Raw genomic sequence first — 25,592 nt, forward strand, 5'->3', positions numbered from 1 at the left:
GTGCCCGCTGAATTTTGGGAAATGTAGTACATAGGTTCAATAACCGTCCCGATGTAAAAGGGAAAAGGCGGCCAAGTAAGTTATCTTGTCTGAGTGAGCGGGCGGTGGGGGAGGGGTGGAACTTTCCCGGGTCAAGGTCTCTCCGTGTAGCCAGACTAGCCGAGAACTCAGGATCTTGCTCCGGATAGCAGCTATAGGACCCTGGCCTTGAAACTAAGAACAAAGAGCGGGTTCACAAGCCTTGCAACATTATTGGCCAGACGATGTCAGTTGCATTCTGGGAAATGAAGTTCCTGTGACCCGGATATGTCGACAGAAGATGACGAGACTAACGTCATACGTTGTGCTCCGGTCTGGACCTCCGTGGAACTGAACTGTTTTACAAAGCAAACTTTACCGCGTGGCGACAATCTCTAGGCGTGTGCGACAGGCCTTCGGGTCCACTCCGAACACCAACTGAAGTTTGTACTTTTCTCACCAGTTTGCAAACTGTTCTCGAGGCTGGTGATCAGCCACGCTCTGTATCCAAGAGCTGAGGTAGGTCCTAGAGCACTGACGACTTGAAAGGGACCGAGACTGGAGGCGTGTCTGCCCTGTCCCCAACTCGGGATGAGGGGATTCACTCTCGGTACCGCAGCTGCATAGTTCAGTCAAGCCCCGGGAAGCTTGCCTAGAGCAGGGTAGATTGTTGGGTGAACTCGAACGGGGTGCAGCATAGAGCTACACAACTGATCTGCTATCTGCTGGGCCGACTTGACGGGTATTTGGCGGTTCTGATGGGCTGATGGTCTTTGAGGCTCTGCAGATGGTCGTAGGGATGTTACTAAAAGATGGGTCTTGAAGGTATTACAGCCGGGCGTGGTGGCGCACGCCTTTAATCTCAGCACTCGGGAGGCAGAGGCAGGCGGATTTCTGAGTTCGAGGCCAGCCTGGTCTACAAAGTGAGTGCCAGGACAGCCAGGGCTACACAGAGAAACCCTGTCTCGAAAAACCAAAAAAAAAAAAAAAAAAAAAAAAAGAAGGTATTACACTCGTGGTACTGTGTCTGCCGGAAAATTAATGAAGGCTAATAATAAAAGTGGTGGCTATTTGGCAGTTTACATAGTAATCGTATTGGTGAGGTTCTGGAGAGAATAGCAGGTGCATAGGCAGAGTGCTAAACTAACGGGTTCAGTGACGAAAGACGAAATAGAAGCTATATGAGTGACAGAGGTAATGTATGTATTGATGCAAAGGATCCCAAAGGCCACTCGTGTGATCTTCGAGAGGTTGGTTGGAGGGTTGAGTTAATGGAGCTGGTAAATTGGTGTAATGGAGCCCTAACAGGTCATGGTCCTCCAGGCATTAGTGGAGATTAAGGTGGTAGTAACTAATGACTTGAAGCTTAGTCTGTGATGGGATTGGTGGACTGCAGAGTGGAGAGACAGAGAGATTAGGCTATGGGAGATGGAATGAGGTTGTGTCGGGTAATAGGTGTGAAAAGCAAGGGCTTAATGGAGGGAGTAGTAGGGTTCTTTGACTCTAGAGATAATGGAAATAACTAGATGTTCAGGTGTTGATAGAGATGAAACGGGCAGAGAAAATGGTTGCGAGAGAGATTGCTTGTGTAGTGTGTCCGTGACAATAGTTGGAAGTGAGCAGAGTCAGTAGTGGGTCCTCTGTCAGTTAACTGTGGAGTCTGTGATGTCCCTCAGAGATGGGGACCTAAATGTGATCAGAAAAGGCCTGAAAGTTCATGATAAGGTCCTGGGCTTCGGGCTCCATGTGTTGAATGAGCTGACTGTCGTGTGGGTCCCATGAACTCAGTTAGCTGTACTTTGTTTTCTTTGACCTGCGCAGGACAGCATCAGCACACACTGTCTACCAGCAGACTGAGATGGGACGAACATCTAAGGATAAACGGGACGTGTACTACCGCCTGGCAAAGGAGAACGGCTGGCGGGCCAGAAGCGCTTTCAAGCTCCTGCAATTGGATGAGGAATTCCAACTCTTCAAAGGTGCCTAATTTGGGGGCTAAGTGACCTGGGAGTGGAAGATCAGGCTGCTTCTGAAGAACTCACTGTAGTAGCTGGGCTAACTTGGAGCACGGAGATGGGGAAGGAGATAGACCACAAAAGAGGAGGAGGAGGGCACAGGGGCAGTGGGTAGACATAGATTCTCCACAGGACAGAGGTGACTCTTGCAGCATCTTCTGGTCATGCAGCTGAGCAGTATGTCTTCACTGTGTGTGCACAGGTGTGAAGCGAGCGGTTGACTTGTGTGCAGCCCCGGGCAGCTGGAGCCAGGTGCTGAGCCAGAAGGTTGGGTGAGTGGAGGGGCTAGAGGGTGACCTGGCGGGGGAGGCGTAGGGCGTCAATCCGATGCTGACATGTGCTATCCACAGGGGCCAGGGTTCTGGTCAGGTGGTGGCCGTGGACTTACAGGCTATGGCTCCACTGCCAGGTGTGATACAGATACAGGGCGACATCACTCAGGTAAGAGCATGCCTGCGAATATTGGGGTTATCCTGAGTGACTGCCTTCGTTTGGGGGACAGTAGAAAGGAGAAGAGAAACAAGACAATGAAAAAATGAGAAAGGCTATTTAATCCCCGGATTTTAAAAAGCTGAGGGTGAAGGATAATAAGTCCAAAGCTGGCCTGAGTTATCAAAGGACTTCGAGATGGCTTGAGGAGGCAAAGGGGCTTGAGACTCTGAGATGACTGAGTTCAATCCCAAATGGTGTCCTCTGACCTCCACATGCGTATGTACCCAGACACGCACACAATTAATGAACAAATAAATGCAGTTTTAAAATATCTGAGGGGCTGGAGACGTGGCTCAGCAGTTAAGGGCAATCACTGGTTGCTCTTCCAGAGGATCTGGGTTCAATTCGGAACACCCACACAGGGGTGCACAACTGTCTGCAACTTCAGGCCCAGGGAATCAGTTGCCCTCTTCTGGCCTTCCCCCCAGCGCCAGGCATGTGAGGCACAAACATGCATAAAGGCAAAATACCTATATACCTTAAGAAAAGCAAAAGAAGAAAGGGAGAGAGGAAAATCGAGAGCATTTCTAATTAGTTTATTAATGTTGTTATTAGTTGTTGTATGTGTGTTGTGGGGGGGGTGGCGATGCCATGGTGTTCTTATAGAGGTCAGAGATCCCTTGGAGGAGTCAGTTTTCGCGTTCCACTCTGAGTTCCAGGGGTGGAACTCTGGGTCACAAGGCCTGGCAGCAAGTGTGTTTACCTACCAAGCCAGGTCACCAGCCCCTTAAAAATGTTTTCTTTTTTTTGTTTTCTTTTTGTTTGTTTGTTTGTTTGTTTGTTTTCGAGACAGGGTTTCTCTGTATAGCCCTGGCTGTCCCGGAACTCACTTGGTAGACCAGGCTGGCCTCGAACTCAGAAATCCGCCTGCCTCTGCTGCCCGAGTGCTGGGATTAAAGGCGTGCGCTTAAAAATGTTTTCTAAAAGAATAAATAAGAAAGAGGGGACTGGATATGTAGCTTAGTGCTAGAACCCTCGTGTGGTATAAGCAGAGCATACTGGGTTCTGTCCCAGTACCAAAAGACAGAAACTGAGAAAGACGGAGATTGACCCCCTGTGCATAGACTGTATTGCAGAGACACCAAAAGATGGTGAGGATGGTTCCCCAGAGATGCAACCTCGTCTTAGTCAGACAAAGCCTCCAGAACATGGCTATCCCCAAGGCTTTGAGGCTAGGGCTGTAGGCAGGTGGGATTTGAGGGTGAGGGCAGCAGAGGGGTACTAAGGCTATTCACCCCCTTTCTCCATAGCTTTCCACTGCCAAGGAGATCATCCAGCACTTTGAGGGCTGCCCTGCTGACCTAGTAGTGTGTGACGGGGCTCCTGATGGTAAATGGGGTGTGAGGGTGACCCTCTGTCTCTTAGCTCAGCTTTTTTTTTCTCCCTCTTTCCCTCTGTTCTTTCCATTTCCCCCCTTTCTGGCAGTCTCTCTCTATCTCCGCCCTCATTGCCCATCCTCCTCCTCCCTGCCTTTCAAGTTTGTTTGTTTGTTTGTTTGTTTGTTTGTTTGTTTTTTGGACTGTTTTGTGGTGCTGAAAATAGATGAACCCTCATATGTGCGAGGCAGGTCTTCTGCTGCTAAGGTTTACCCCCGCCCGTCAGCTTCTTGCTGGACTGTGTGTCAAGCCCCCTGCCTTCTTATCTGAGAGCCTGGCCAATCCTGTGCTTGGTTTTTGATTTGTGGGTTGTTTGTTTGTTTTTTGCCACCCATCTATTCAAAACATTTTCTGACCACACGTTGTGTTGGGAAAGTGTACATAAATAAATTCCACTGGCCTCTGGTCTTGTGAAGTCAATGTTTCAGTGGGATTGCATAGAAAAGACACAGTTGAGGGCTGGAGAGGTGGCTCAGCAGTTAAGACCACTGACTGCTCTTCCAGAGGTCCTGAGTTCAAATCCCAGCTACCACATGGTGGCTCACAACCATCTGTAATGGGACCTGATGCCCTCTTCTGGTGTGTCTGAAGACAGTGACAGTGTACTCATATACATTAAATAAATAAAATTTTTAAAAAGAGAGACAGTTGATCTGGTGGCTCAATGCCTGTAATTCCAGATCTTGGGAGACTGAGGCAGAAAGATCACTAGAGCTCAAGGTCAGCCTGGATTAGAAAGGCCCTTTCTCAAAAAATAGAAATGGGGGGGGGGCTGGCTTAGTGGTTAAGAATGCTTGTTATTCTTCCAGGGAACTGAGTTCATTTGAGAGCCATCCATGCCAGGTGACTTGCAACTGCCTGTAGCTTACACTCCAGAGGATTGACCCTCTTCTTTTGGCCCCCATGGGCACATGCATGTGACATACAAAAGGCAGACACACATACATAAAATGTTTTAAAAATACACAAAATGAATAGCAATTCACATTTTTTTTAATTTACTTCTGTTTAATGAGTACACTGTAGCTGTCTTCAGACACACCAGAAGAGGGCATCAGATCCCATTACAGATGGTTGTGAGCCACCATGTGGTTGCTGAGAATTGAACTCAGGACCTCTGGAAGAGCAGTCAGTACTCTTAACCTCTGAGCCATCTCTCCAGCCCTACAATTTTTAATAAAAAGATAAACTTTTTTAAAAAATAGAACAGGTAATAGATCGTGTAGGGAAGTCACTAAGACAGGCTGAGGAAGTAAAAACTACATGCTGAGATTTGAAATAAAATAGACAGGAAAGGCTCTATTGACTTATCAGCAGAAAGAATTGATAGTGAAGGGGCTAACAGGGCTGTCAGTTACAGCACTACCCTTGATAGTACAAACTTGGAGAAAGCCTGAGGGTTGTGGACCAAGGAAGTATCCCATAGGCTTCTTGAGCAGTGTGAGGGGCAGAGGTGGAAGCAGACACACACACACACACACCCCAAGAGGAGATGGCCACTGCAGTAGTGCAAAAGAGTAACTTATAACAGTGGGGGCTCCAGTCACAGGCAAGGAGAGAATGGTCCCACTTTGAAAATAGAATGGGCTGGATCTGCTAAAGTCTGGAATGTGAGTATGACGCAGGCCAAAGTTGGTCACAGGGACTAAGGTTTTTGACATGAGGAACTAGAAGATTGGATGAGCTGAGAAACATCAAGAAACTGGTAATAGAGAAGAAAGTAGAAATCTGCTTTTGAACTGGTTGCACCTATGGGGTTGGTTTATCAATACAGCCCCACGAAGCCATCTGGGTAGAGGTAGACATACTAGTGCTGCTTGTGGGACAAGTAGTTTTCCAGGATTAAAATGACTTCCCAGGTTGCTAAGCACTTGGGGCTCAAAATCCAGTTGGAAGACAATACTCTTTCCAGAACCTTCACAGTAAGAAGGCCTGAAAAACATCCTTGGTTTTCTAATCTCTGGTATAAGAAGACATGTCAAGTCAGAGAGTCCCCTAATGCTGTTCTTCTTGCTACAGTCACTGGCCTCCATGATGTGGATGAGTACATGCAGGCCCAGCTTCTGCTAGCTGTGAGTAACCCTGGTGGCTGCCTCTGCCCTCCTTTGGCCCCTTCTTGCCTTCTTCTGCCTCCACCTTACCCGCCTTTCCTTTCTGCAGGCTCTCAACATCGCTACTCATGTCTTGAAGCTAGGGGGCTGCTTCGTGGCCAAGGTGAGCCTTGGGGATCCTGCAGGAGTGGTGAGAAAGGTCCCTGCCGGGAAAGGGCCCCCTTACTTCTCTAGCTTACCTTCCACACCCTACAGATATTCCGAGGCCGGGATGTGACCCTGCTCTACAGCCAACTACGTATCTTCTTCTCCAGTGTGCTCTGCGCTAAGCCCAAGAGCAGCCGGAACTCGAGCATTGGTCAGTGGGCAAGTGACATGGAGGCCTGATTGGCAAGGGGGTGATTGGCCACGTGTCTGCACAAGGTTGAGGTGACAGAGAGTCACTCCTCACTCCAGGTTTTCCCCCCACAGAAGCCTTTGCTGTGTGTCAAGGTTATGACCCTCCTGAGGGCTTCATTCCAGACCTGACCAGACCCCTGCTGAACCACTCATATGGTGAGAGCCAGAGCTGGTGGTGACCCATGCCTGGGGAAACTTTACCAGCTCCGTGTGCCTTGTGTCTCTTGAGAGCCCTCTGCCTCACCCCCTGATGGCAGTTGTACCCCCTTAGGGATATTTCAGATAGTCTTCCAATGGTAGCTCTTGGTTCTGGTGGAAATTCTATTGCAGCAAACTAAGCATTCACCCAGGGAAGATCCTACCTGTCTATCTTAGGGAACCCCTCAGGTAGAAAGCTCACCTGTATTAAACATGTCCCCTGTGGAAGTCTGTAGCCTCTAACCTGATAGGCAAAGGTGGAACCTGTCTCTGTAGATCCTATTTGAATGAGACAAGGTAGAATGTACTGGTAAAATGCTGAGTGGGCATGGTACAGTGAAAAAGCCAGGCCACAGGCTGACATTTTAGCAATAGTGATCAGAAGGGAATGCGCACCAGAGGGCTAGTTGAAAAAGGACCATGATGGTGGGGAGGGGGACTTCAGTGCTGGTGTAGCCTGTATCTTCACTCTGCCTCTTTCTAAGATACAGATTTCAACCAGTTGGATGGTCCCACCCGTGTTATTGTGCCCTTTGTGGCCTGTGGGGACCTCAGCGCCTACGATTCGGACCGCACTTACTCCCTGGATGTGAGTGTCCAGCCAGCAGGGCAGGGGGCAGGAGATTGTCTTGGACTGGCAGATCCTCATCATCTCTTGTGTCCTACAGCTAGACGGTGGCTCTGAGTACAAATATACTCCACCCACACAGCCCCCCATCGCACCCCCATACCAAGAGGCCTGCAGGTTGAAGAAGAATGGACAGCTGGCCAAGGAACTCCTCCCCCAAGAATGCTCCATCAACAGTGTGGACAAGTTGCCCCAGCCTCTGGCTATCCATACCCTGCTAGCCCCCAAGGTATGGATATGTACCTCTGAGCCCACCATGACATCTCCCCAGTGTGCCCATTTCTGTCCTGACTGACTCACTCACCTGCCCTGCAATCTCTGTAAGAATCCGTAGCTCAGCCACCGACAAATGGAAAAATGTAGCCAAATAGCTGAGTTCCTTTTCTCTTTCTTTGGCAGGTGGAAGACAATGAAATTCATTGTTGACCTTAACACATTAAGGTAAATTTGCTTTTTTCCCCCTCTAAAGTTCAAGTAAAGGGCACCTTTAAGAACAATCTCAATAAGGGACTGCAGGCTGGCTCTCTAGTTAAGAGCAAGGATTGCCCTTGCAGAAGACCTGAGTTTGGTTTCCAGCAACCACGTGTGGGAGCTCACAGCTGCCTATGACTTCCACAGGAGCAGCCTGTGGCCTCTCAGGATACCTACATTCACAAGCACATACCCAGGACACACACACATACACAACACACACAATTAAAAATAATAAAAATAGTTTGGGCATAGTGTCACTCACTTTTAATCCCAGCACTTGGAGGGGTGGGGTGCAAGCAAGTCTCTAGTTTGAGGTTAGCCTGGTCTGAATAGTTCCAGGCCAGCCAGTGCTACATAATGAGACCCTGTCTGTTAAAAAAGAAGGAAGGAAGGAAGGAAGGAAGGAAGGAAGGAAGGAAGGAAGGAAGGAAGGAAGAAAGAAAGAAAGAAAGAAAGAAAGAAAGAAAGAAAGAAAGAAAGAAAGAAAGAAAGAAAGAAAGAAAGAAAGGGAAAAGAGAAAAGAAATGCCTCAGTGGGTTGAAAATATAAGTCAGTTTGTAGAGTGCTTACCTAAAATGCATAAAACCCAGGTTCAATCTCTAACTGCCTCGTAAAAGCCCAGGCAGAGTAATCTTAGCACCCAGAAGATACAATAGAAGCAGCAGAGTTTCTAGAGCATCCTCAGATCCTTAGCAGGTCTGAAGCCAGCATGAGCTACATGAAAACCTGTCTCAAAAGGTAAAAGACCTCAGTACATTTTTACTTTTTTTTTTTTTTTTTGAAACAGGGTTTGTCTAACACTAGCTCTGTAAAGCAGGCTGGCCTCAAACTTATCAGAGATCCACCTGTCTCTGCCTCGAGTTCTGGCATGAAAGGCAAACGCTGCCACCACCCAGGGACTTCAAAAAATAAAGTTTATTTATTAGGTCATACACATACAATTTTTTAAAAATCTTTAAAGGGTTAAAAGGTTCGATCTTCAATGCTGCCAAGAAAATAAAACGGAGCCGGCACGCCTTTAATCCCAGCACTTGGGAGGCAGAGGCAGGCAGATTTCTGAGTTCGAGGCCAGCCTGGTCTACAGAGTGAGTTCCAGGACAGCCAGGGCTATACAGACAAACCCTGTCTCGAAAAACCAAAAAAAAAAGAAGAAAAAAAAGAAAAGAAAACGGGGGCTGGAGAGATGGCTCAGTGGGTAAGAGCATTGACTGCTCTTCCAAAGGTCCTGAGTTGAACTCCCAGCAACAACATGGTGGCTCACAACTATCTGTAATGAGATCTGATGCCCTCTTCTGGAGTGTCTGAAAACAGCTACAGTGTACTTACATATAATCAATAAATAAATCTTGAAAAAAAAAAGAAAAGAAAAGAAAAAACGGATATACTAAGAGCTGGGGATGTAGCTTAGTTGGTAAAATGCTTGTGTGGAATGGACAGGGCTCTGAGCCCCAGGACCATGTAGCGCATGCCAGTGATCCTGTGGTAGGAAGTTCTCTTAGTTACGTTTTCATGGCCTTGATAAGACACCATGACCGCGGCACTTTATAGAAGAGAACCTTCATTGGGGGGTTTACAGTTTCAGAGGCTGAGCCCATGATCACCATAGCAGGGAGCATGGCAGCAGGCAGGTATAGCTCTGGAGTAATTGTAATTAGTAATTGTGAGATATAAACCACGGGGCAGTCACACACAGAGGAGGGGGGTGTGGGGGGGGGAAGATTACGGAATAACCTGGGCCTTTGCGTCCTCAAAGTTTGTCCCCAGTGACAACGCCTCTTCCAACAAGATTGTAACTCTTAATCTCTCCCAAAACACTTCCACCAACTGGGCACCAAGCATTGAAATATATGAGCCTCTGGGGACCATTCTCATTGAAACCACCACAGACATTCAGAAATGCAAGGTCATCCGCAACTCTATACCAAGTTGTATGCCCAAGAGGACAGCCTGGGCTCCATGAGACCCTATCTTCAATAAAAACAAAGTTGGAGCTATGGAGGTGGCCAAAAGATGGTAGCAGGTCCCCTGGAACTGGAGTTACAGGTAGTTGTGAGCCACCATATAGATTTTGAGAATCAAACCCAAGACCTGAGGAAGAATAGGCAGTGCTCTTAACCACTGAGCCATCTCTCTAGCCCCTGGCCCCCACCGCTAAGTTGTTTGGTTTGTTTTCTCTTCTTTTCTTTTCTCAGTAAATGAACGTGCAAAGAGCATCTGAAGGACTTGAAGCATTTCGCTACTACCTGTTGAGGGGGTTAATAAATACTTACTGAGTGAATATTTTGCAGGCATTCTGGGTTTAGAGAACCAGCAGGAAACAAAGAGCCGGGATTTATACATTGTAATTTGTATTTGCCTGTGTGTACAATGTACTTCAGAAACAATGGTCTCCTAAGATACCTGCTTATTTTTATACAATAACAAAAACACCCAGGGTGTATTTCCCACAGAGGCGCCCTGTCACTGAAATGCATGGCTGCACATGTAAAAGGAATACTGGCTATGGAAGGTAGGAAAAAGTAGAACAAAATGGAGGAAGTCAGAGAATGCAGTCAGGAGTTTAGAATTTTGAAACTCTTTTTTTCTAGCCAGGCAGGTGGGAGGCAGAGGCACCAGGATTGCGATTTCAAGGCCAGTCTAGTCTACATGCAATCTGACAGCCAGGGCTATGTAGAGATCCTGTGAGAAAAGGAAATAAAAAATAAAAGCGTGTTTTCTAAAAGACCTTTCTGAGGTAAAGAAACCATGGAGGGGATTGAGGTGTGGGGACGTGTGGGTTTATCTAGGGGAAGAACATTGCAGGGAAAAGGGCACAGCAGAATTCAAGGTTAAAACTACCTGAAATAGAAGAAGCCAGCTGCTCTGCAGTAGGGTGGACTTAGTCTAGCCATTAGGAGACGTCCTTTTCTGACCATGGCTTAGCAGGTTGCCCACATTTAAGTCTTCTGGTATAAAGGGCACCTTAAAAAATTGAGACATGAGCTGGAGAGACGGCTCAGCAGTTGAGAGCACTGACTGTTCTTCCAGAGGTCCTGGAGTTCAATTCCCAGCAACCACATGGTGGCTCACAACCATCTGTAATGGGATCTGATTCCCTCTTCTGATGTGTCTGAAGACAGCTACAGTGTACTCATATAAATATAAATAAATAAATAAATCTACTAAAAAAATAATAATAAAACAACAAAAAATTGAAACCCAGCGGTTCACACCTACCTAATGCACCAGGCACAACATAGTACACAGATATGCAAGGCAAAACACCCATGCACATAAAATAATTAAACAAGTAATCTCAAAAAAAAAAAACTTAATTAGAAAGACAGCTCAGTGGTTAAGATCACTTGCTGCCCATTCAGACAATCAGGGTGCAGTGCCCAGCACCCACATGGCAGCTCACAACTGTCTGTAATTCCCATTCCAGGGTATCAGATGCTTTCTTCTGCCCTCCATATTTACCAAGCACACATGCAATGCATTTACATACATGTATGGAGGCAAGACAGTCATACACATAAAATGAACATAAATAAAATCTTTTTTTTTTAACTGAAGCAGGCCAGGTGTGGTGACACAGGCCTTTGACCCTAGTACATAAGCGATGGTCCAGCCTAGGCTACATAGTAAGACCCCATCTTAAGCAAAACTCCAAAGCGGGTGGGCTGTAGGTCAGTGATGGGGCTTGCCCAGGGAAGGATTAAAGGTGCACACTACCGTACCCAGCCCCAATTATTACTTCTAAGAAATTAGTTCTGGGGCTGCAGAGATGACTTCGGAGGAAAAGACTCTCCCTGCTAAGCCCAAGGGCCAGCCAGTTTAATCCTTGTAACCCATACAGTAGAAGAACTGACTCCCCAAAGTTGTTATCGGCACTTGCACATGTACACAAAATAAATAACTGTAAAAAAAATTTTAGACAAATTAGTTCTTTTAAAATTGAGGGGGTTTCCCTTTTTTTATATTATTTATTTATTTATTTTAGATTTATTTATTTATTATATGAAACCCAGTACACTGTAGCTGTCTTCACACACTCCAGAAGAGGGAGTCAGATCTCTTTACAGATGGTTGTGAGCCACCATGTGGTTGCTGGGATTTGAACTCTGGACCTTCGGAAGAGCAGTCGGGTGCTCTTACCCACTGAGCCATCTCACCAGCCCTTATATTATTTATTTATTTTATATACATGAGTACACCGTTGCTGTCTTCAGACACATCAGAAGAATTAGATCTCATTACAGATGGTTAGGAGCCACCATGTGGTTGCTGGAATTTGAACTCAGGACCTCTGGAAGAGCAGTCAGTGCTCTTAACCTCTGAGCCATCTCTCCAGCCCAACAAATTAGTTCCTGAATGCCTATGGCCCTCCTGTTCAGTCCTTGCCTGTTCACAGTGAGGAGCTACACAGCAATGAGAATGAAGTAGTTAACCTTTGACACGTGTGGGGTTTTTTTAATATATATATATATATATATATATATACATTTCCCTTTATGTTAGGGTTTGCAGGAAAAAATCAAACTAATACAGCCCAAAAGCTGCTGCCTGCCAAGACAACTAGAAGCTGGCTTGATGAGTTTATTTGCAGATGTCATCTATGGGGACTGAACAGACCGACCTAGAGTGAGAATCTATAACAACTCCATCACGACAAAGAAATGGTGAAGAAGTCCTCAGAACTACAGGAGGGATTTGTTGAGACTGTGAGCACATTCCTCCTCTCCAAACCTCTCCTGGAATTCCCCCCAAAGCAGTGGTTCTCACTATGGCCAAACATCAGGAACCTCCTCCAAACATGATGGAGGAAAGCGTGAATATTGTCACTGTGACTGAAGTTCAGCTTTAATCCCAGTTAACAAAGATTGGCAATAAATCAAAACAGGAAAACCCCTACGTATGCACGTGGCTTACTTTTTTATATGACAGTTCACAGACATCTGAAATACTGCTCATATTACCACTTTGAATAATAGTTGATTTTATAAATTAATCCTATAATTAGACATCTCATCTATTACTGCATCCCAATTGGGTGATTGGCTGGGCAGGTATTTGTAAGACATCTTCCCATATAGGCTACAGCGCCCTTAAAACTCAAAATCCTCCTGTCAGTTCCCTGAGTGCTGAGATTACAGGCCTGTGCCATCAAACCTAGCTACTATCTTCCAGTTTTATTCAAATGTAAGGTGATAACTGTATTTCAGCATAATCTGCTTTCCTCATTATTCAGACAGGTTTGTGTGCATATGCAGGTGTGCCTTCAAAAACATCCTGTGATGGGCTGAGGATGCAGTAGGTCCTTGCCTAGTATGCATAAGGCCCTGGGTTCCATTTTCACTAGCACACACACACAAAGTCTGTTAGTTGGATGTAGTACTACCACCACCTATAGTCCTAGCTACTTGAGTGCCTAAAATGAAAACCCTCAAGCCCAGAACTGCAAGGCCAATGTGGACAGTATAGCTAGGCCCTTTTCAAAAACAAAACAAAACAAAAGGTGAAGCCAAGTGTAGTACTATAATCCCAGATTTCCAAAGGATTTCTCAAACAATTTTTGTTGTAGTGGTTTTGCTTTATTTTGTTGAGAAAGGGTCTCATGTAGCCAAGGCTGGCCTCAAACTCACTGTATACCCTAGAATGACATTGAAATACAGATCCAAACTGGGCGTGGTGGTGCACGCCTTTAATCCCAGCACTTGGGAGGCAAAGGCAGGCAGATTTCTGAGTTCAAGGCCAGCCTGGTCTACAAAGTAAGTTCCAGGACAACCAGGGCTACATAGGGAAACCCTGTCTTGAAAAAACAAACAAATTGCATACACTAGCAAGATTTTGCTGAAAGGACCCAAATATAGCTGTCTCTTGTGAGACGATGCCGGGGCCTAGCAAACACAGGAGTGGATGCTCACAGTCAGCTATTGGATGTATCACAGGGCTCCCAATGGAGAAGCTAGAGAAAGTACCCAAGGAGCTAAAGGGATCTGCAACCCTATTATTGGAACAACATGATGTACTAACCAGAACCCCGGAGCTCTTGTCTCTAGCTGCATATGTATCGAAAGATGGCCTAGTCGGCCATCACTGGAAAGAGAGGCCCATTGGACTTGCAAACTTTATATGCCCCAATATAGGGGAATGCCAGGGCCAAAAGAATGGGAATGGGTGGGTAGGGAAGTGGGGGGGGGGATGGGGGACTTTTGGGATAGCATTGGAAATGTAACTGTGGAAAATATGTAATAAAAATATTAAAAATTAAAAAAAAAGAAAAAACAAACAAACAAAAAAACCAAAGAAAGAGAGAGCCTACCTCCCAAGTCCACATTAAGGCATGTTTCACGATGCCTGATTTTACCAGACCAAACTTTTTTAGGTTGACGGTCTTTTCTTCACGCTTAGCAAACATGTACAAGTCCTTGAATTCTATGCCCAGCACTACCAATATAAGCGGGTGTGGGAGGGAGACTTGTTTTCTAAAGAAGTATCCAAGTCTTCCTAGACTTTGATTCTGAGTTTCTAGAGCCCAACAGGCAGGAGCTGACATACACTCCCTAAGCTACAGGGTACCATCTTCTGTGGCCTAATCCAATGTCTTTACAAACCCTCCCATTCCTGTGCACCTGTACTTTGGTCTCTGACCACTCCTCTCTCTGTGATTCTGCACCCCACTCTGTCTAGAGGTGTTCACACTACAATGGTTTAATCCAAGATGATGATTTTCATTCAAATCAATGTGACCACAGGAATGTCCACAGTGCAGGCTATCTAACCTCAGGAATGCATGTCTGGAGGGTCCACAGGAAGGGCATTTGATCACAGATGCTTCTACGCCCACACTCATTGCCACAGCAACTCCACAGTGCCCAGGAAAGAACTCCACAAGTGCCCCTGTTCTGGGCTTTGACTCTTAGGAGTTGTATGGGCAGGGCAAGTGATCCAGGCAAAGGAAGGGGAAAACTTGTGCTTGCCCTATTCCATGAGCAGCACGCAGAGATGAGGGATGGAGCTGGAACAGTCAACCTGAGGACCAGTGGTGGGACATGAGATCAGAGAGGGCCTATAGGAGCAAGAAATGCCTGAACGGAACCCAATAGCACAAAAAAAGCTCAAGAATTGAGAGTCTGGAGAGATGGCTCCGCTTTAAGAGCATCTGTTGTTCTTGCAGAAGACCTGGGTTCAATTTCCAACACTCTCAAGGTATCTGAAAAACACCCATAACTCCAGCTCCAGGTCTGATGCTTTCTTCTGACATCCTTGGGCACCAGATATTACATGTAGTATATAAAACAGACAGAAAACACACACACATATAAGTGAAATAAATCTTTAAAGACTGGGTAGATTGGATTACTTAGAATTAAAGGGCTTCTGTGCTCAGCAGAGTGAACATACATTCTGTATAGAGTGGGAGACAATTTTTGCCAGCTATATACTTCAGATAGAGTTAATATCTGGGTGGTGGCAGGGCTCACTGTTAAGCCTAGCTCTTGGGAGCCTACAGATCTCTGTGATTTGGAGACTAGCCTGGTCTACAGAGCAAGTTTCAGGACAGCCAATGCTACACAGAGAAATCCTGTCTCAATAAAGTAAAATAAAACCAAGCAAACTAAAAGATTATTGGCCATTTGTATTTCCTTTTTTTGGTTTCTTGAGACAGAATCTCTGTGCAGACCTGGCTGTCCTGGAATTCAATCTATGGACCAGGCTGGCCTCTAACTCACAGTCTCCCAAGTCTCCCACCTGCATGTCTCCCAAGTGCTGGGATTAAAGGTGTACACCACCACTGCCCAGTCCTCCATATTCAGGCTGCTCTGTATTCATAATAGCAAGGAAATGGTAGTATATTTACACAATAGATTTTTATTCAGCTGTAAAGAGAGATGGATTTTTTTAAGATTTATTTATTTTTATGTATATAAGTACACTGTAGCTGTACAGATGGTTGTGAACCATCTTGTGGTTGCTGGGAATTGAACTCAGGACCTCTGCTCGCTCCAGCCCAAAGATTTATTTATTATATGTAAGTACACTGTAGCTGTCTTCAGACACACCAGAAGAGGGCATCAGATCCCATTATAGATGGTTGTGAGCCAGCATGTGGTTGCTGAGATTTGAACTCAGAACCTTCCGAAGAGCAGTCAGTGCTCTTAATCACTGAGTCACCTCCAGCCCCCAGAGATGAAATTTGCAAGAGATATGGTGGCACTGGAAAACACTAAGGCAAGTAAGTCTCAGACAAATATGCCTCCTTTACACTCCTGTGTGGATCCTAGCTTGCATTAGGTGTGTGTCTCTAAGCCAGAGTAAATGTGGGCAAAGGCTGTGGAAATGGAAAGGTGTCCACGAGAAGGGGAAAGCTTTGAAAGGCAGAGAGTGGGGAAAGTAACACAGACGATGATGGGGAGCGAGGACAGGGAGTGCTTGCAGTGAAAGGGCAGTGAGGCAGCAATATGCAGAAGAGGATGGAAATTAGCCAAAACTAAATGTGAATGAAAATACCACATTTTAGAAGGAGGCGGGGTAGCTGCAGTCCCTTGTAGGCCACAGAAAGGACTGACACTTAGCCACTGGAGCAGGGCTTTGTGCACACAGTGAATCATTTGGTTGTAACAGACTCCTCTGGCTGTGTGGTGCTGATTACCCAACTTGTTTTTTATTGTGAAAACTCAGAACTGGTCTGGTTGTGGTAGCACACACCTGTAGTTCTAGCCAGTCCAGAAGCAAAAACAGATGCAATCAGCATGTGTTACACAGTGAGATCCTACCTGGAAAAAATATATATCAGCAAGAAAACATACACAGGAACACAAAAAACAAACACCAAGAGGTCTGGGGATGTTGCCTAGTTGGGGATGTTGTCTAACATGCATAAAGCTTAGATTCAGTCTCTAGCATGGCATAAACTTAGCATGGTGGCACATACCTCTGTAATCCCCACACTTGGGGGTGGATGCAAAATCAGAAGTCTGAGCCGGGCGTGGTGGCGCAGCACACCTTTAATCCCAGCACTTGGGAGGCAGAGGCAGGCGGATTTCTGAGTTCGAGGCCAGCCTGGTCTACAAAGTGAGTTCCAGGACAGCCAGGGCTACACAGAGAAGTCCTGTCTCGAAAAACCACAAAAAAAAAAAAAAAAAGATCAGAAGTCTATGGCTAGCATGGACTACATGTGATACTGTCTTTAATATATAGAACATTCGAGATTCTTGAAACTATAACATTTTTTTTTTAAGATTTATTTATTATATGTAAGTACACTGTAGCTGTCTTGAGACACTCCAGAAGAGGGCGCCAGATCTCGTTACGGATGGTTGTGAGCCACCATGTGGTTGCTGGGATTTGAACTCTGGACCTTTGGAAGAGCAGTCGGGTGCTCTTACCCACTGAGCCATCTCACCAGCCCGAAACTATAACATTTTTATTTACACAGAATAAAGACTTCTTGGATGCTGTAGAGGTGATTTAGTAATTAAAAGCACACGCTGCTGCTGCTGCTGCTCCAGAAGACCTGAGTTCAATTCCCAGCACTTACATTGAGCTTCTTGAAACTGTCTGGAAGTCCAGCTCCAGGAGATCCAAACCTCTCCACCTTTTTGAAGAATTTTTTTAAAATGTGTTTTTATGATCCTGTGTGCATGAGGGTATGCACGTCACATAAATGCAAGAAGAGGGCGCCTGATCTCCTGGAACTAGAGTTACAGGTGGTCTTGAGCTGCCTTATAGGGGTACTGGGACCCAAACCTAGGTCCTCTGCAAGAGCAGTAAGTACTTGTAACTGCTGACACATCTGCCTTAACCTCCACCACACATCCTGGTTCCAGGATAACCAGGACTGAAGAGTGAAACCCTGTCTTGAAAAACCAATGGAGAGGGGGAAAAACAGCTTAGATATTATTATGTAGCCAGGTCTTGATAACCTTTATGTTACAGGGATCCACTTACCTCTGCCTCCCAAGTGCTGGGTTATGTTACCACACCCAGAAAGAGTCACTTTCTTTGTATTTATGTGTGTGATTCTATGTCAGGTATGAGCAGTGTCCTTGGAAGCTGGAAGAGTGTGTATAGCCCAGGCTGGCCCCAAACTCAGAAATCCACCTGCCTCTGCCTCCCAACTGCTGGGATTAAAGGCAAGCACCACCACAGCCCAGCCTAAAGACCTTTAGTCTTAATTATCCCTTCCTTTCTATGGTCCCTCCTCTACCCTGACCTCCTTACTTAATTCTTCTGTTGTAGTTTCCCCTATATCCCTTTATACGATTCTATTCTATATTCCATATCCTTAGAAGATTCCCTCCTCCCAACTGGTCTGTTGCCAGCTATCTAATGTCTGTGGGTATTCTAAGTGAAACACACATATGTACAGCATAAACACTAATATCCACACAGAAGAGAACATGCAATGTCTGTCTTTCTGGGTCTGGGTTACCTCACACAAGAAGCAAGCTTCTAGTTCAATCCATTCAGTCCTCAGAGAAGCTTCTCGCAGTAAATAGTAATGAAGACAGACCCACAACTGGAGAATGTACAGAGAGTAAGAGACTTTGGAGCCCTAAGCCTTAATGGGTTGTCTTGTTATCAACCCCCTACCCTCAAACCTCAGGGATCTGTGCAGATGGAGATGAGATATTGTAAGTCAAAAGTGGAAGACAATGTTAAGGACAGTTTTCCAGAAGGAACAGGACAGTTTAAACGCACAGAGGCTGTGACAGCACCAACCTGGACAACCTCAAGCTAGGCAAAAACCCCCACCAGAGAGGAGGGGACATGGGCACAAAGTCCCACCCACAAATGATAGCTGACAGGAGAGGAAAAAATCAGTTTTCTTTAATGGAGTGATACTATGTATATTAACCACACTCCAGAGCAGGCCTTATCGGCCACTACAATCAGATCTTGCTTCTGTCTCTCAAGTGATGAAATTAAAGGCTTGTGCCACCACACCTAGCTTGTTTTTTATTTATTTATTTGTTTGTTTGTTTGTTTTGCGACAGGGTTTCTCTGTATAGCCCTGGCTGTCCTGGAACTCACTTTGTAGACCAGGCTGGCCTCGTACTCAGAAATCCGCCTGCCTCTGCCTCCCAAGTGCTGGGATTAAAGGCGTGCTGTGCTGCCACCACACCCGGCTTGTTTTTTATTTTTTTAAGAGAAAGAATATGAGGTTAGATAGGTGGGAGGAGGGAGTTGGGGGTCTCTGTGAGGCCAGCCTGGTCTACATAGCAAATTCCAGAACAGCCAGGACTACATAGAAAGAGACACTATCTAAAAAAACAAAAAAATTATAGTGGCTGGTCTATGTGGCATGAACCTATAATTCTACCACTTGGGAAGCATAGTATTTTCCAGGACTATGGAAGCTTTCAGGTTAGATCCAGCCCAAATCATTCAAGGCTTGTGTTTTAAATGTATGGTGTCTTCAGCGATATGGGGCTTTACCTTCAACTTCTGAGAGGCAACCGGTAATATAGTTTTGGGAGTTACTGGGCCACCCTGACCAACCACATGAAAGGTGGTTTCTCATGCCTGGTACTGGGGCTTTTAGTAATCACAGAAACCATGAAAGCATAGAGGGACAGAAAGTAGTAGGGGCTTGAGAGGGAAATAACAGAATATGGATGATATAAAGTGAAAAATAGAAAAAAAAAACCATGGTAAAGGAGGTAAATACAAAAGGAGGAGGGACCAGAAACAAATAACACCAAGGTTATTGGAAAAAGCACAAAGGAATAATAATACAGGAAAATGACAATGGAGAAAGGTCTGCCCAAAGTCAGCGCAGACACAATTGTTATTCTGAATATTTTAGTCTGAGATTGGTTGACTTCATATGTGTGGAATCCATTAGAATACTGATTGCGTTTGGAAAGCTGGCCTTTAAGGAGATGGCTAAATAAAGTCACAAGTATAAGGTACAGCCGGGCGGTGGTGACGCACGCCTTTAATCCCAAGTATAAGGTACAGATGTCCTATTAGGACAGGTGTCCTCAAAGAGAACACAGACCACACCCTTTGTGTACATCCACAGGAAAAAAAAAAAAGCCAAGTGAGGACTGAGAAAGCAGATGGCTATATGGCTATATGGCTATATACAACCTTCAGGGAGACACACACACCCCTCTTTTTAAAGATTTATTTATTTTATGTATGTGAGTACACTTGTAGCTGTCTTCAGACACACCAAAGGAGGGTATCGGATACCATTACAGATGGTTGTGAGCCACCATGTGGTTGCTGAGATTTGAACTCAGAACCTCTGGAAGAGAAGTCAGTGCTCTTAACTGCTGAGCCATCTCTCCAGCCCAGGGAGAGACCCCTTACCAGAAAGCAACCCTGCTGTTGTTCTTGTCTGACTTTAGCCTTCCAGAGCTGTGAAAAAGCAGGGACATCTGAGTCAGACAGTGTTCTGTTGCTGTGAAGAGACACCATGACCGTGGCAACTCTTTTTTTTTTTTTTCTAAGATTTATGTATTTTATGTATATGAGAACACTGTTGCTGTCTTCAGACACACCAGAAGAAGGCATTGGATCCCATTACGGATGGTTGTGAGCCACCATGTGGTTGATGGGAATTGAACTCAGGACCTCTGGAAGAGCAGTCAGTGCTCTTAACCACTGAGCCATCTCTCCAGCCTGACCACGGCAACTCATTTTTTTTTCTTTTTTGTATAGAGTAGAGTTGATTCAGGGTATGGGGAGGGGAGTTAAGAGGGTAGGGGAAGAGAATGGGGATGGGGGAAGGGGTGAGGGAACAGAGCTGGATCAAGTCAGCAAGAGCCTGTGACAACTCTTAAAGAAGAAAATGAAAATTGGGGCTGGCTTACCATTTCCAAGGTTGTTATCATCATGGCGGGAAGCATGACAGAAGCATAGTAGCACACAGGCAGATACAGTGCTGGAGAAATAGCTGAGAACTCTAGATCTGGACCCACAGGCAGCAGCAAGAAAGTGGTGTTGGGCCTGGCTCAGGTTTTTGAAACTTCAAAGCCCAGCCCCAGGGGCACACTTCCTCTAACAAGGCCACACCCACTCCAACAAGGCCACACCTCCTAAACCTTCTCAAGTACAGCCAGAATCACTTGGCTAAAGCTGCCAAGGTCTGCCCCTTGCTGGGACTGGAACTAGGCTCCCTCCTTCAAATCAGTTTTCACCAGCTTTCCATTCCCGATGCTTTCCTTCACTGTTTAAGCTTTGCTTTAATTTCTTTCTACACATTGGCTGAGCTGGACAGGGTCTAGCCATGAGGCTCCCCTTCCCTTTCCTCCATTTAGAATCAGGCTTTCCTTCGTCCAAAACTCTTCTGTTTACCTTCAGGCGGATTGTATTTGGAAAAAAAGCAACCATATTCTTCCCCAAAATGTCACAAGACTGGCCTCTAGGTCCCTTACTAATATTCTCCTCTGAAGCTTCTTGAGCTAGAACCCCACAGTTCAAATCGCATCCTTCCAAGTCTTTCCCAATAGTGCCACTCCCTAGTGACTAAACATTCAAATATATGAGCGTACAGAGTCATTCTTATTCACACTACCACGTGTACTGAGCCCCATAGCCGATAGCACTTTATTATAATGGCTGGGACCAACACCTCCCACTTTCCAGGCTAATTTCAGGAGACTGGTTTTTGACTGTGTGTGAGAGAAGAAAGCACTCACTTGAAGGAAGGGAAATTTGACTTATCCTCGGGATAGGTTGAAACCAGGTACGGAGCTGAGAGGAAACTGCAGCAGCTCAGGAAAATTCGAGGATGAAATCTGCAGCATTCCAGGGGGTTCTAGAAGCTGTGCCCATGGGCCATCCTTGGCCACACTGCTGGTTAGGAAAATGGATAGATTGGAGAGCTTTTACAACTGCTCAAAATCCCCTTCTAGTGTTCCACCAAACTTGGTCCATACCAAGTTATTCTCCTGCTGAACATCTGTATAGTTATAGGCACTTGTGGTTTGAATAGGAATGGCCCCATAGGGGTGTGTGTGTATGTGTGTGTGTGTGTGTGTGTGTGTGTGTATGCTTGGCCCAGGGAGTGGCACTATTAAGAAGAGTGGCCTTGTTGGAGAAGGTGTAGCCTTATTGGAGAAAGTGTGTCACTGTGGGGGTGGGCTTTGAGGTCACCTATACTCAGGCTATGCCCAATGTAGCACACAGTCTCCTTCTGTTTCCTATGGATCAAGATATGGGACTCTTGGCTCCTTCTCCAGCACCATGTCTGCCTGCACACTGCCATGCTTCCTGCCGTGATGATAATGGACTAAACCTCTGAAACTGTAAGCCAGCCTCAATGAAATGTTGTCCTTTATAAATGTGGCCATGGTCATGGTTTCTCTTCACAAAAAACAGAAACCCTAACTAAGACAGCACTCATGCCTCAGTTCAGAAAAGTAGGCACACTGTTGTCTTCTTAGGCTTAGTGACAGCCCAAGGGAAGGAGCAAGTGTCTGGAAAAGCTGAGCTAAAAGCATGAGTCATAGGCTGTGCCTCACCAAAGAATTCTGCCAGCTATAGGAACTGGGAGCCATAACCATCTAGGCAGGGTTGGTAGAGAGGAACATCCAAGGATAATTGGATGTTCGTGTGCACATGAAGGTACATGTACCTTCTAGAGTGTGTAAAGTTGTGCATCCCACAGTATACTCCCACACATGTGTGCACATAGTTATAATCCTTTGGTACCTTTCTATCAAGGTGTGTAGTGTTCATGCTTTGCTGTTTGGGATATAGATGGTGTGGTTATGTACAAATTTGTACTACAAGCATAAGTATATATTTTCTGGACTATGGGTGTGCAGATATGCCTAGCAGGTGCATGGGTACCTTATAAAAAGTAGTTGTGCAAATACATTTCCATGTACAAATGCATACTAGTCATGTGTGCAGCCTAGTGTTCCTGTCTGTATGTATATACCGGCCTACCAAAGTGCTACATAGCTGTGTATGCATTCAGAGGAGCCCATTGACTGAGACTGGTATTTCTAGTGTGTGTGTATACATACCTTTGGGTGCCTATGTGTGCGCAATTGTGAGTGAATAGGTTACATACAAGCTTGGACCTGGATGTCTGTGCATATACATTTCTGAGAACTTGCGTACAGGCATGGGTGAGAGAGATAGACAGAGGGACAGAGAAACACAGACAGATAGACAGAGAGAGAGAAAGTCTGCACCACAGGGATTTCCATCATCCTAGGACCAAGTGCATGTGTACTCCCTAGACATAAATGTATGCACAAGTGATCATTTTTCCATAGACCTATGATTAGGTATCTGTACACATAAACTTCATATGAATGCATGCATTATGGAAGTGATCAAATATGCACATGAACCCATCCCTTAGTACCTGTGAATATTTATCTCTCGATACCCATATATGTGACACAGGTATGCCTACAGCCTAGGCCTGTGCAGATCTACATGTGAAACTCCAGGATCCATGTTTTTATCTGTGTATATGTCAGGTCCAGGCCTTGGGTGTAGGTCTGGTCATGAAGATACACATACTCCCTAAGGGCTCTGGATGAACGTGCCCCTGTGTCCAGATATACCTATAGGACCTTGGGTCTTGGTGTCTATGAAAAAGTACCCCTGAAGACCAAGGCCTCATGGGAAGATGGTGTGAGCTTTACACTTAGCTGAGGGGAACCAAGAAATGCACCTCCTCTAAGAATCCAGGTTTTGGCAGAGCCACAGGAGTAAACTTTGACAGCATTTGGTTCGTCTCATACATTATCTTTTAGAACAAGGATCAATCTTGATAAAGCATTGCTTTCTTCCTTCAGCCACTCCCCCCCCACCCCACCCTTGTACTGAGCCATTCTAAGAGCTCTGTGATAACCCTGAGATGTATGTAAGAAGGTGAGATGGCTTGTAAGCCACTAATGTATGAGAGAAAGGTGCCAGGAAGCCAGCCTGTCAGAGCATGGAAAAGAGAGTCTGTGATGCTTGTGAGAGAATTCCTACAGGCTAGACTGAAAAGATGCCGAAAATGGCCTACAGTGTTAGGGAGAAGCTGGGCATGCAAATCCAGAGTCTGGGGACCAAAACCAAGGTAGGAGGTAGGTACCCAGACACCTGAGACCTAGGAGTGGGCAAACAGTTTGACCAAGAAACTGTGCCTGGCTCACTAATCACTTGTAGAAAAACAAATGTCCAGGCCTAGAAGGGGCCCAGAGACAGGGAGGCTTTGGAAGGATGGGTAGGAAGAATCCATCTATTACTCAAGGATACCTTAAAGAACGACCCAAGATCCCACAAGCCCCTGGTGCCTACTGTGTGTTGTCTGCCTTTCCTGAGCCTCAGTATTCTAAATCGCCAAGTGGCCAACATGCTTGCTGCCAAAGGCAGACATTTAGCCTGAAAGAGTAGCCTGTGGGCAGTGCATAGACAAAGTGGCTGCTCCCCAGACTCGGCCTCTCTCCTACTCTCCTGCCATTTTGTAACCTCTCCCTGAGGCCAAGCCATGGAAATAGAGTAGGGAAGTCCTAGCTACCCTACCAGCCCATTATGGGAGAAGCCAAGCCTGGTGGGACTGGGCTAAGAGAGAAATGTTCATTGCTAGTCCTACACCACAATGACCCACTTGGCCACTGTAGGGAAACAGAGACTTCCTCCTACCCCTGGCTAGGAAAGATTACAGCTGCCCCTAAATTCCCAATCTGGTTCAGAGCAAGGACTGAGGGGTCTCCCCATCTAATCTTGACATTTCATCCTTACCGACCCCCCCACACACACACATATACCTGCACTTACCAAAAGCCCCCAGGTGCAGTATTAAGACCACCCTGTGCCTCTACCTCAACTCCAACAACAGCTTGCATCTAGAGCCTTCAACAGAGCCATAATACTGACCACGGGAGCTGGTGAGATGGCACTGGCTGCTCTCCCGAAGGTCTTGAGTTCAAATCCCAACAACCACATGGTGGCTCACAACCACCCTAATGAGATCTGACACCCTCTTCTCAGGTGTCTGAAGATAGCTAGAGTGTACTCACATACAGTAAATAAATAAATCTTAAAAAAAAATACTGACTACGGAATGTTAGGCAGCAGTGGGCCACGATACAAAGCTGTGGGAGATATGCCCTAAAAAGGACACCTTGAAAGAAAACCAAGGGGCTGGAGAGGTGGCTCAGCAGGTAAAAGCACTTACTGCTCTTCCGGAGGTCCTGGGTTCAATTCCCAGCAACCACATGGTGGCTCACAACCATCTGTAATGGGAGCTGCTGACCTCTTCTGGTGTGTCTGAAGACAGCTACAGTGTACTTAGATATAACAAATAAATCTTTGGGCTGGAGCAAGCGGGGCTGGAGTGAGCAGAGGTCCTGAATTCAATTCCTAGCAACCACGTGAAGGCTCACAACCATCTGTACAGCTACAGTGTACTCATATACATTAAATAAATAAATAAATCTTTTTTTTTCTTTTGTTTCCGAGACAGGGTTTCTCTGTATAGCCTTGGCTGTCCTGGAACTCACTTTGTAGACCAGGCTGGCCTCAAACTCAGAAATCCGCCTGCCTCTGCCTCCCGAGTGCTGGAATTAAAGGCACCCGGCCAATAAATCTTTTTTTAAAAAAAAGAAAGAAAACCGAGTATACAATATATATACAGTATATACGTATCATGAGCTCTTCTAGCATTCCTGGGCAGGGGGAGGGGGAGGGGTGGGGGTGGTCCTAGCTTTGCTTTATGTCCAAAGCATTGCATAAACCAGTGAGGACCTTCAGCATCCAGGCCTTTAAAAGCTTTTTTACATTCATTTATTTGCCTGTCTATTCGTTTATCTTTTTTAGAGAAGGGGCATCTGGAAGTCAGAGGTCTGAGGACTCAGCTCCCTCCTGCTACCGTGTAGGTCCCAGAGATCAAAAGCAGGTTGTTGTGCTTAGCAGCAAGCACCTTTACCTAGTGAGTCATCTAGCAATCCAACATCCAGATCTTTAATGACAGACGAAGTCTGGAGATAAG

At 45.8% G+C, this 25,592-nt stretch overlaps 1 protein-coding gene across 3 annotated transcripts; it reads left to right on the top strand.

Moving 5' to 3' along the window:
- The first annotated feature begins 272 nt into the window (after positions 1-272).
- On the top strand, positions 273-12,544 carry Ftsj1 (FtsJ RNA 2'-O-methyltransferase 1). 3 transcript variants are annotated; one of them, XM_021153284.3, is made up of 13 exons: positions 273-537; positions 1,840-1,997; positions 2,236-2,305; positions 2,384-2,474; positions 3,776-3,854; positions 5,921-5,973; positions 6,062-6,115; positions 6,208-6,310; positions 6,424-6,507; positions 7,035-7,138; positions 7,218-7,406; positions 7,577-7,618; positions 12,152-12,544. In XM_021153284.3, the coding sequence occupies exons 2-12, from the start codon at positions 1,877-1,879 to the stop codon at positions 7,601-7,603; spliced, it is 975 nt and encodes a 324-aa protein (XP_021008943.1). In that variant the 5' UTR covers positions 273-537; positions 1,840-1,876; the 3' UTR covers positions 7,604-7,618; positions 12,152-12,544. The 3 variants fall into 3 exon arrangements, with proteins under 3 accessions (XP_021008943.1, XP_021008945.1, XP_021008944.1); XM_021153286.3 differs by having other exon boundaries at positions 7,041-7,138; XM_021153285.3 differs by lacking the exon at positions 12,152-12,544 and adding an exon at positions 9,844-12,114.
- The last annotated feature ends 13,048 nt before the right edge of the window (positions 12,545-25,592 follow it).

The sequence above is a fragment of the Mus caroli genome, unplaced genomic scaffold (assembly GCF_978045245.1).
Source record: "Mus caroli unplaced genomic scaffold, Mus_caroli_1 scaffold_5, whole genome shotgun sequence".
NCBI lineage: Eukaryota > Metazoa > Chordata > Mammalia > Rodentia > Muridae > Mus > Mus caroli.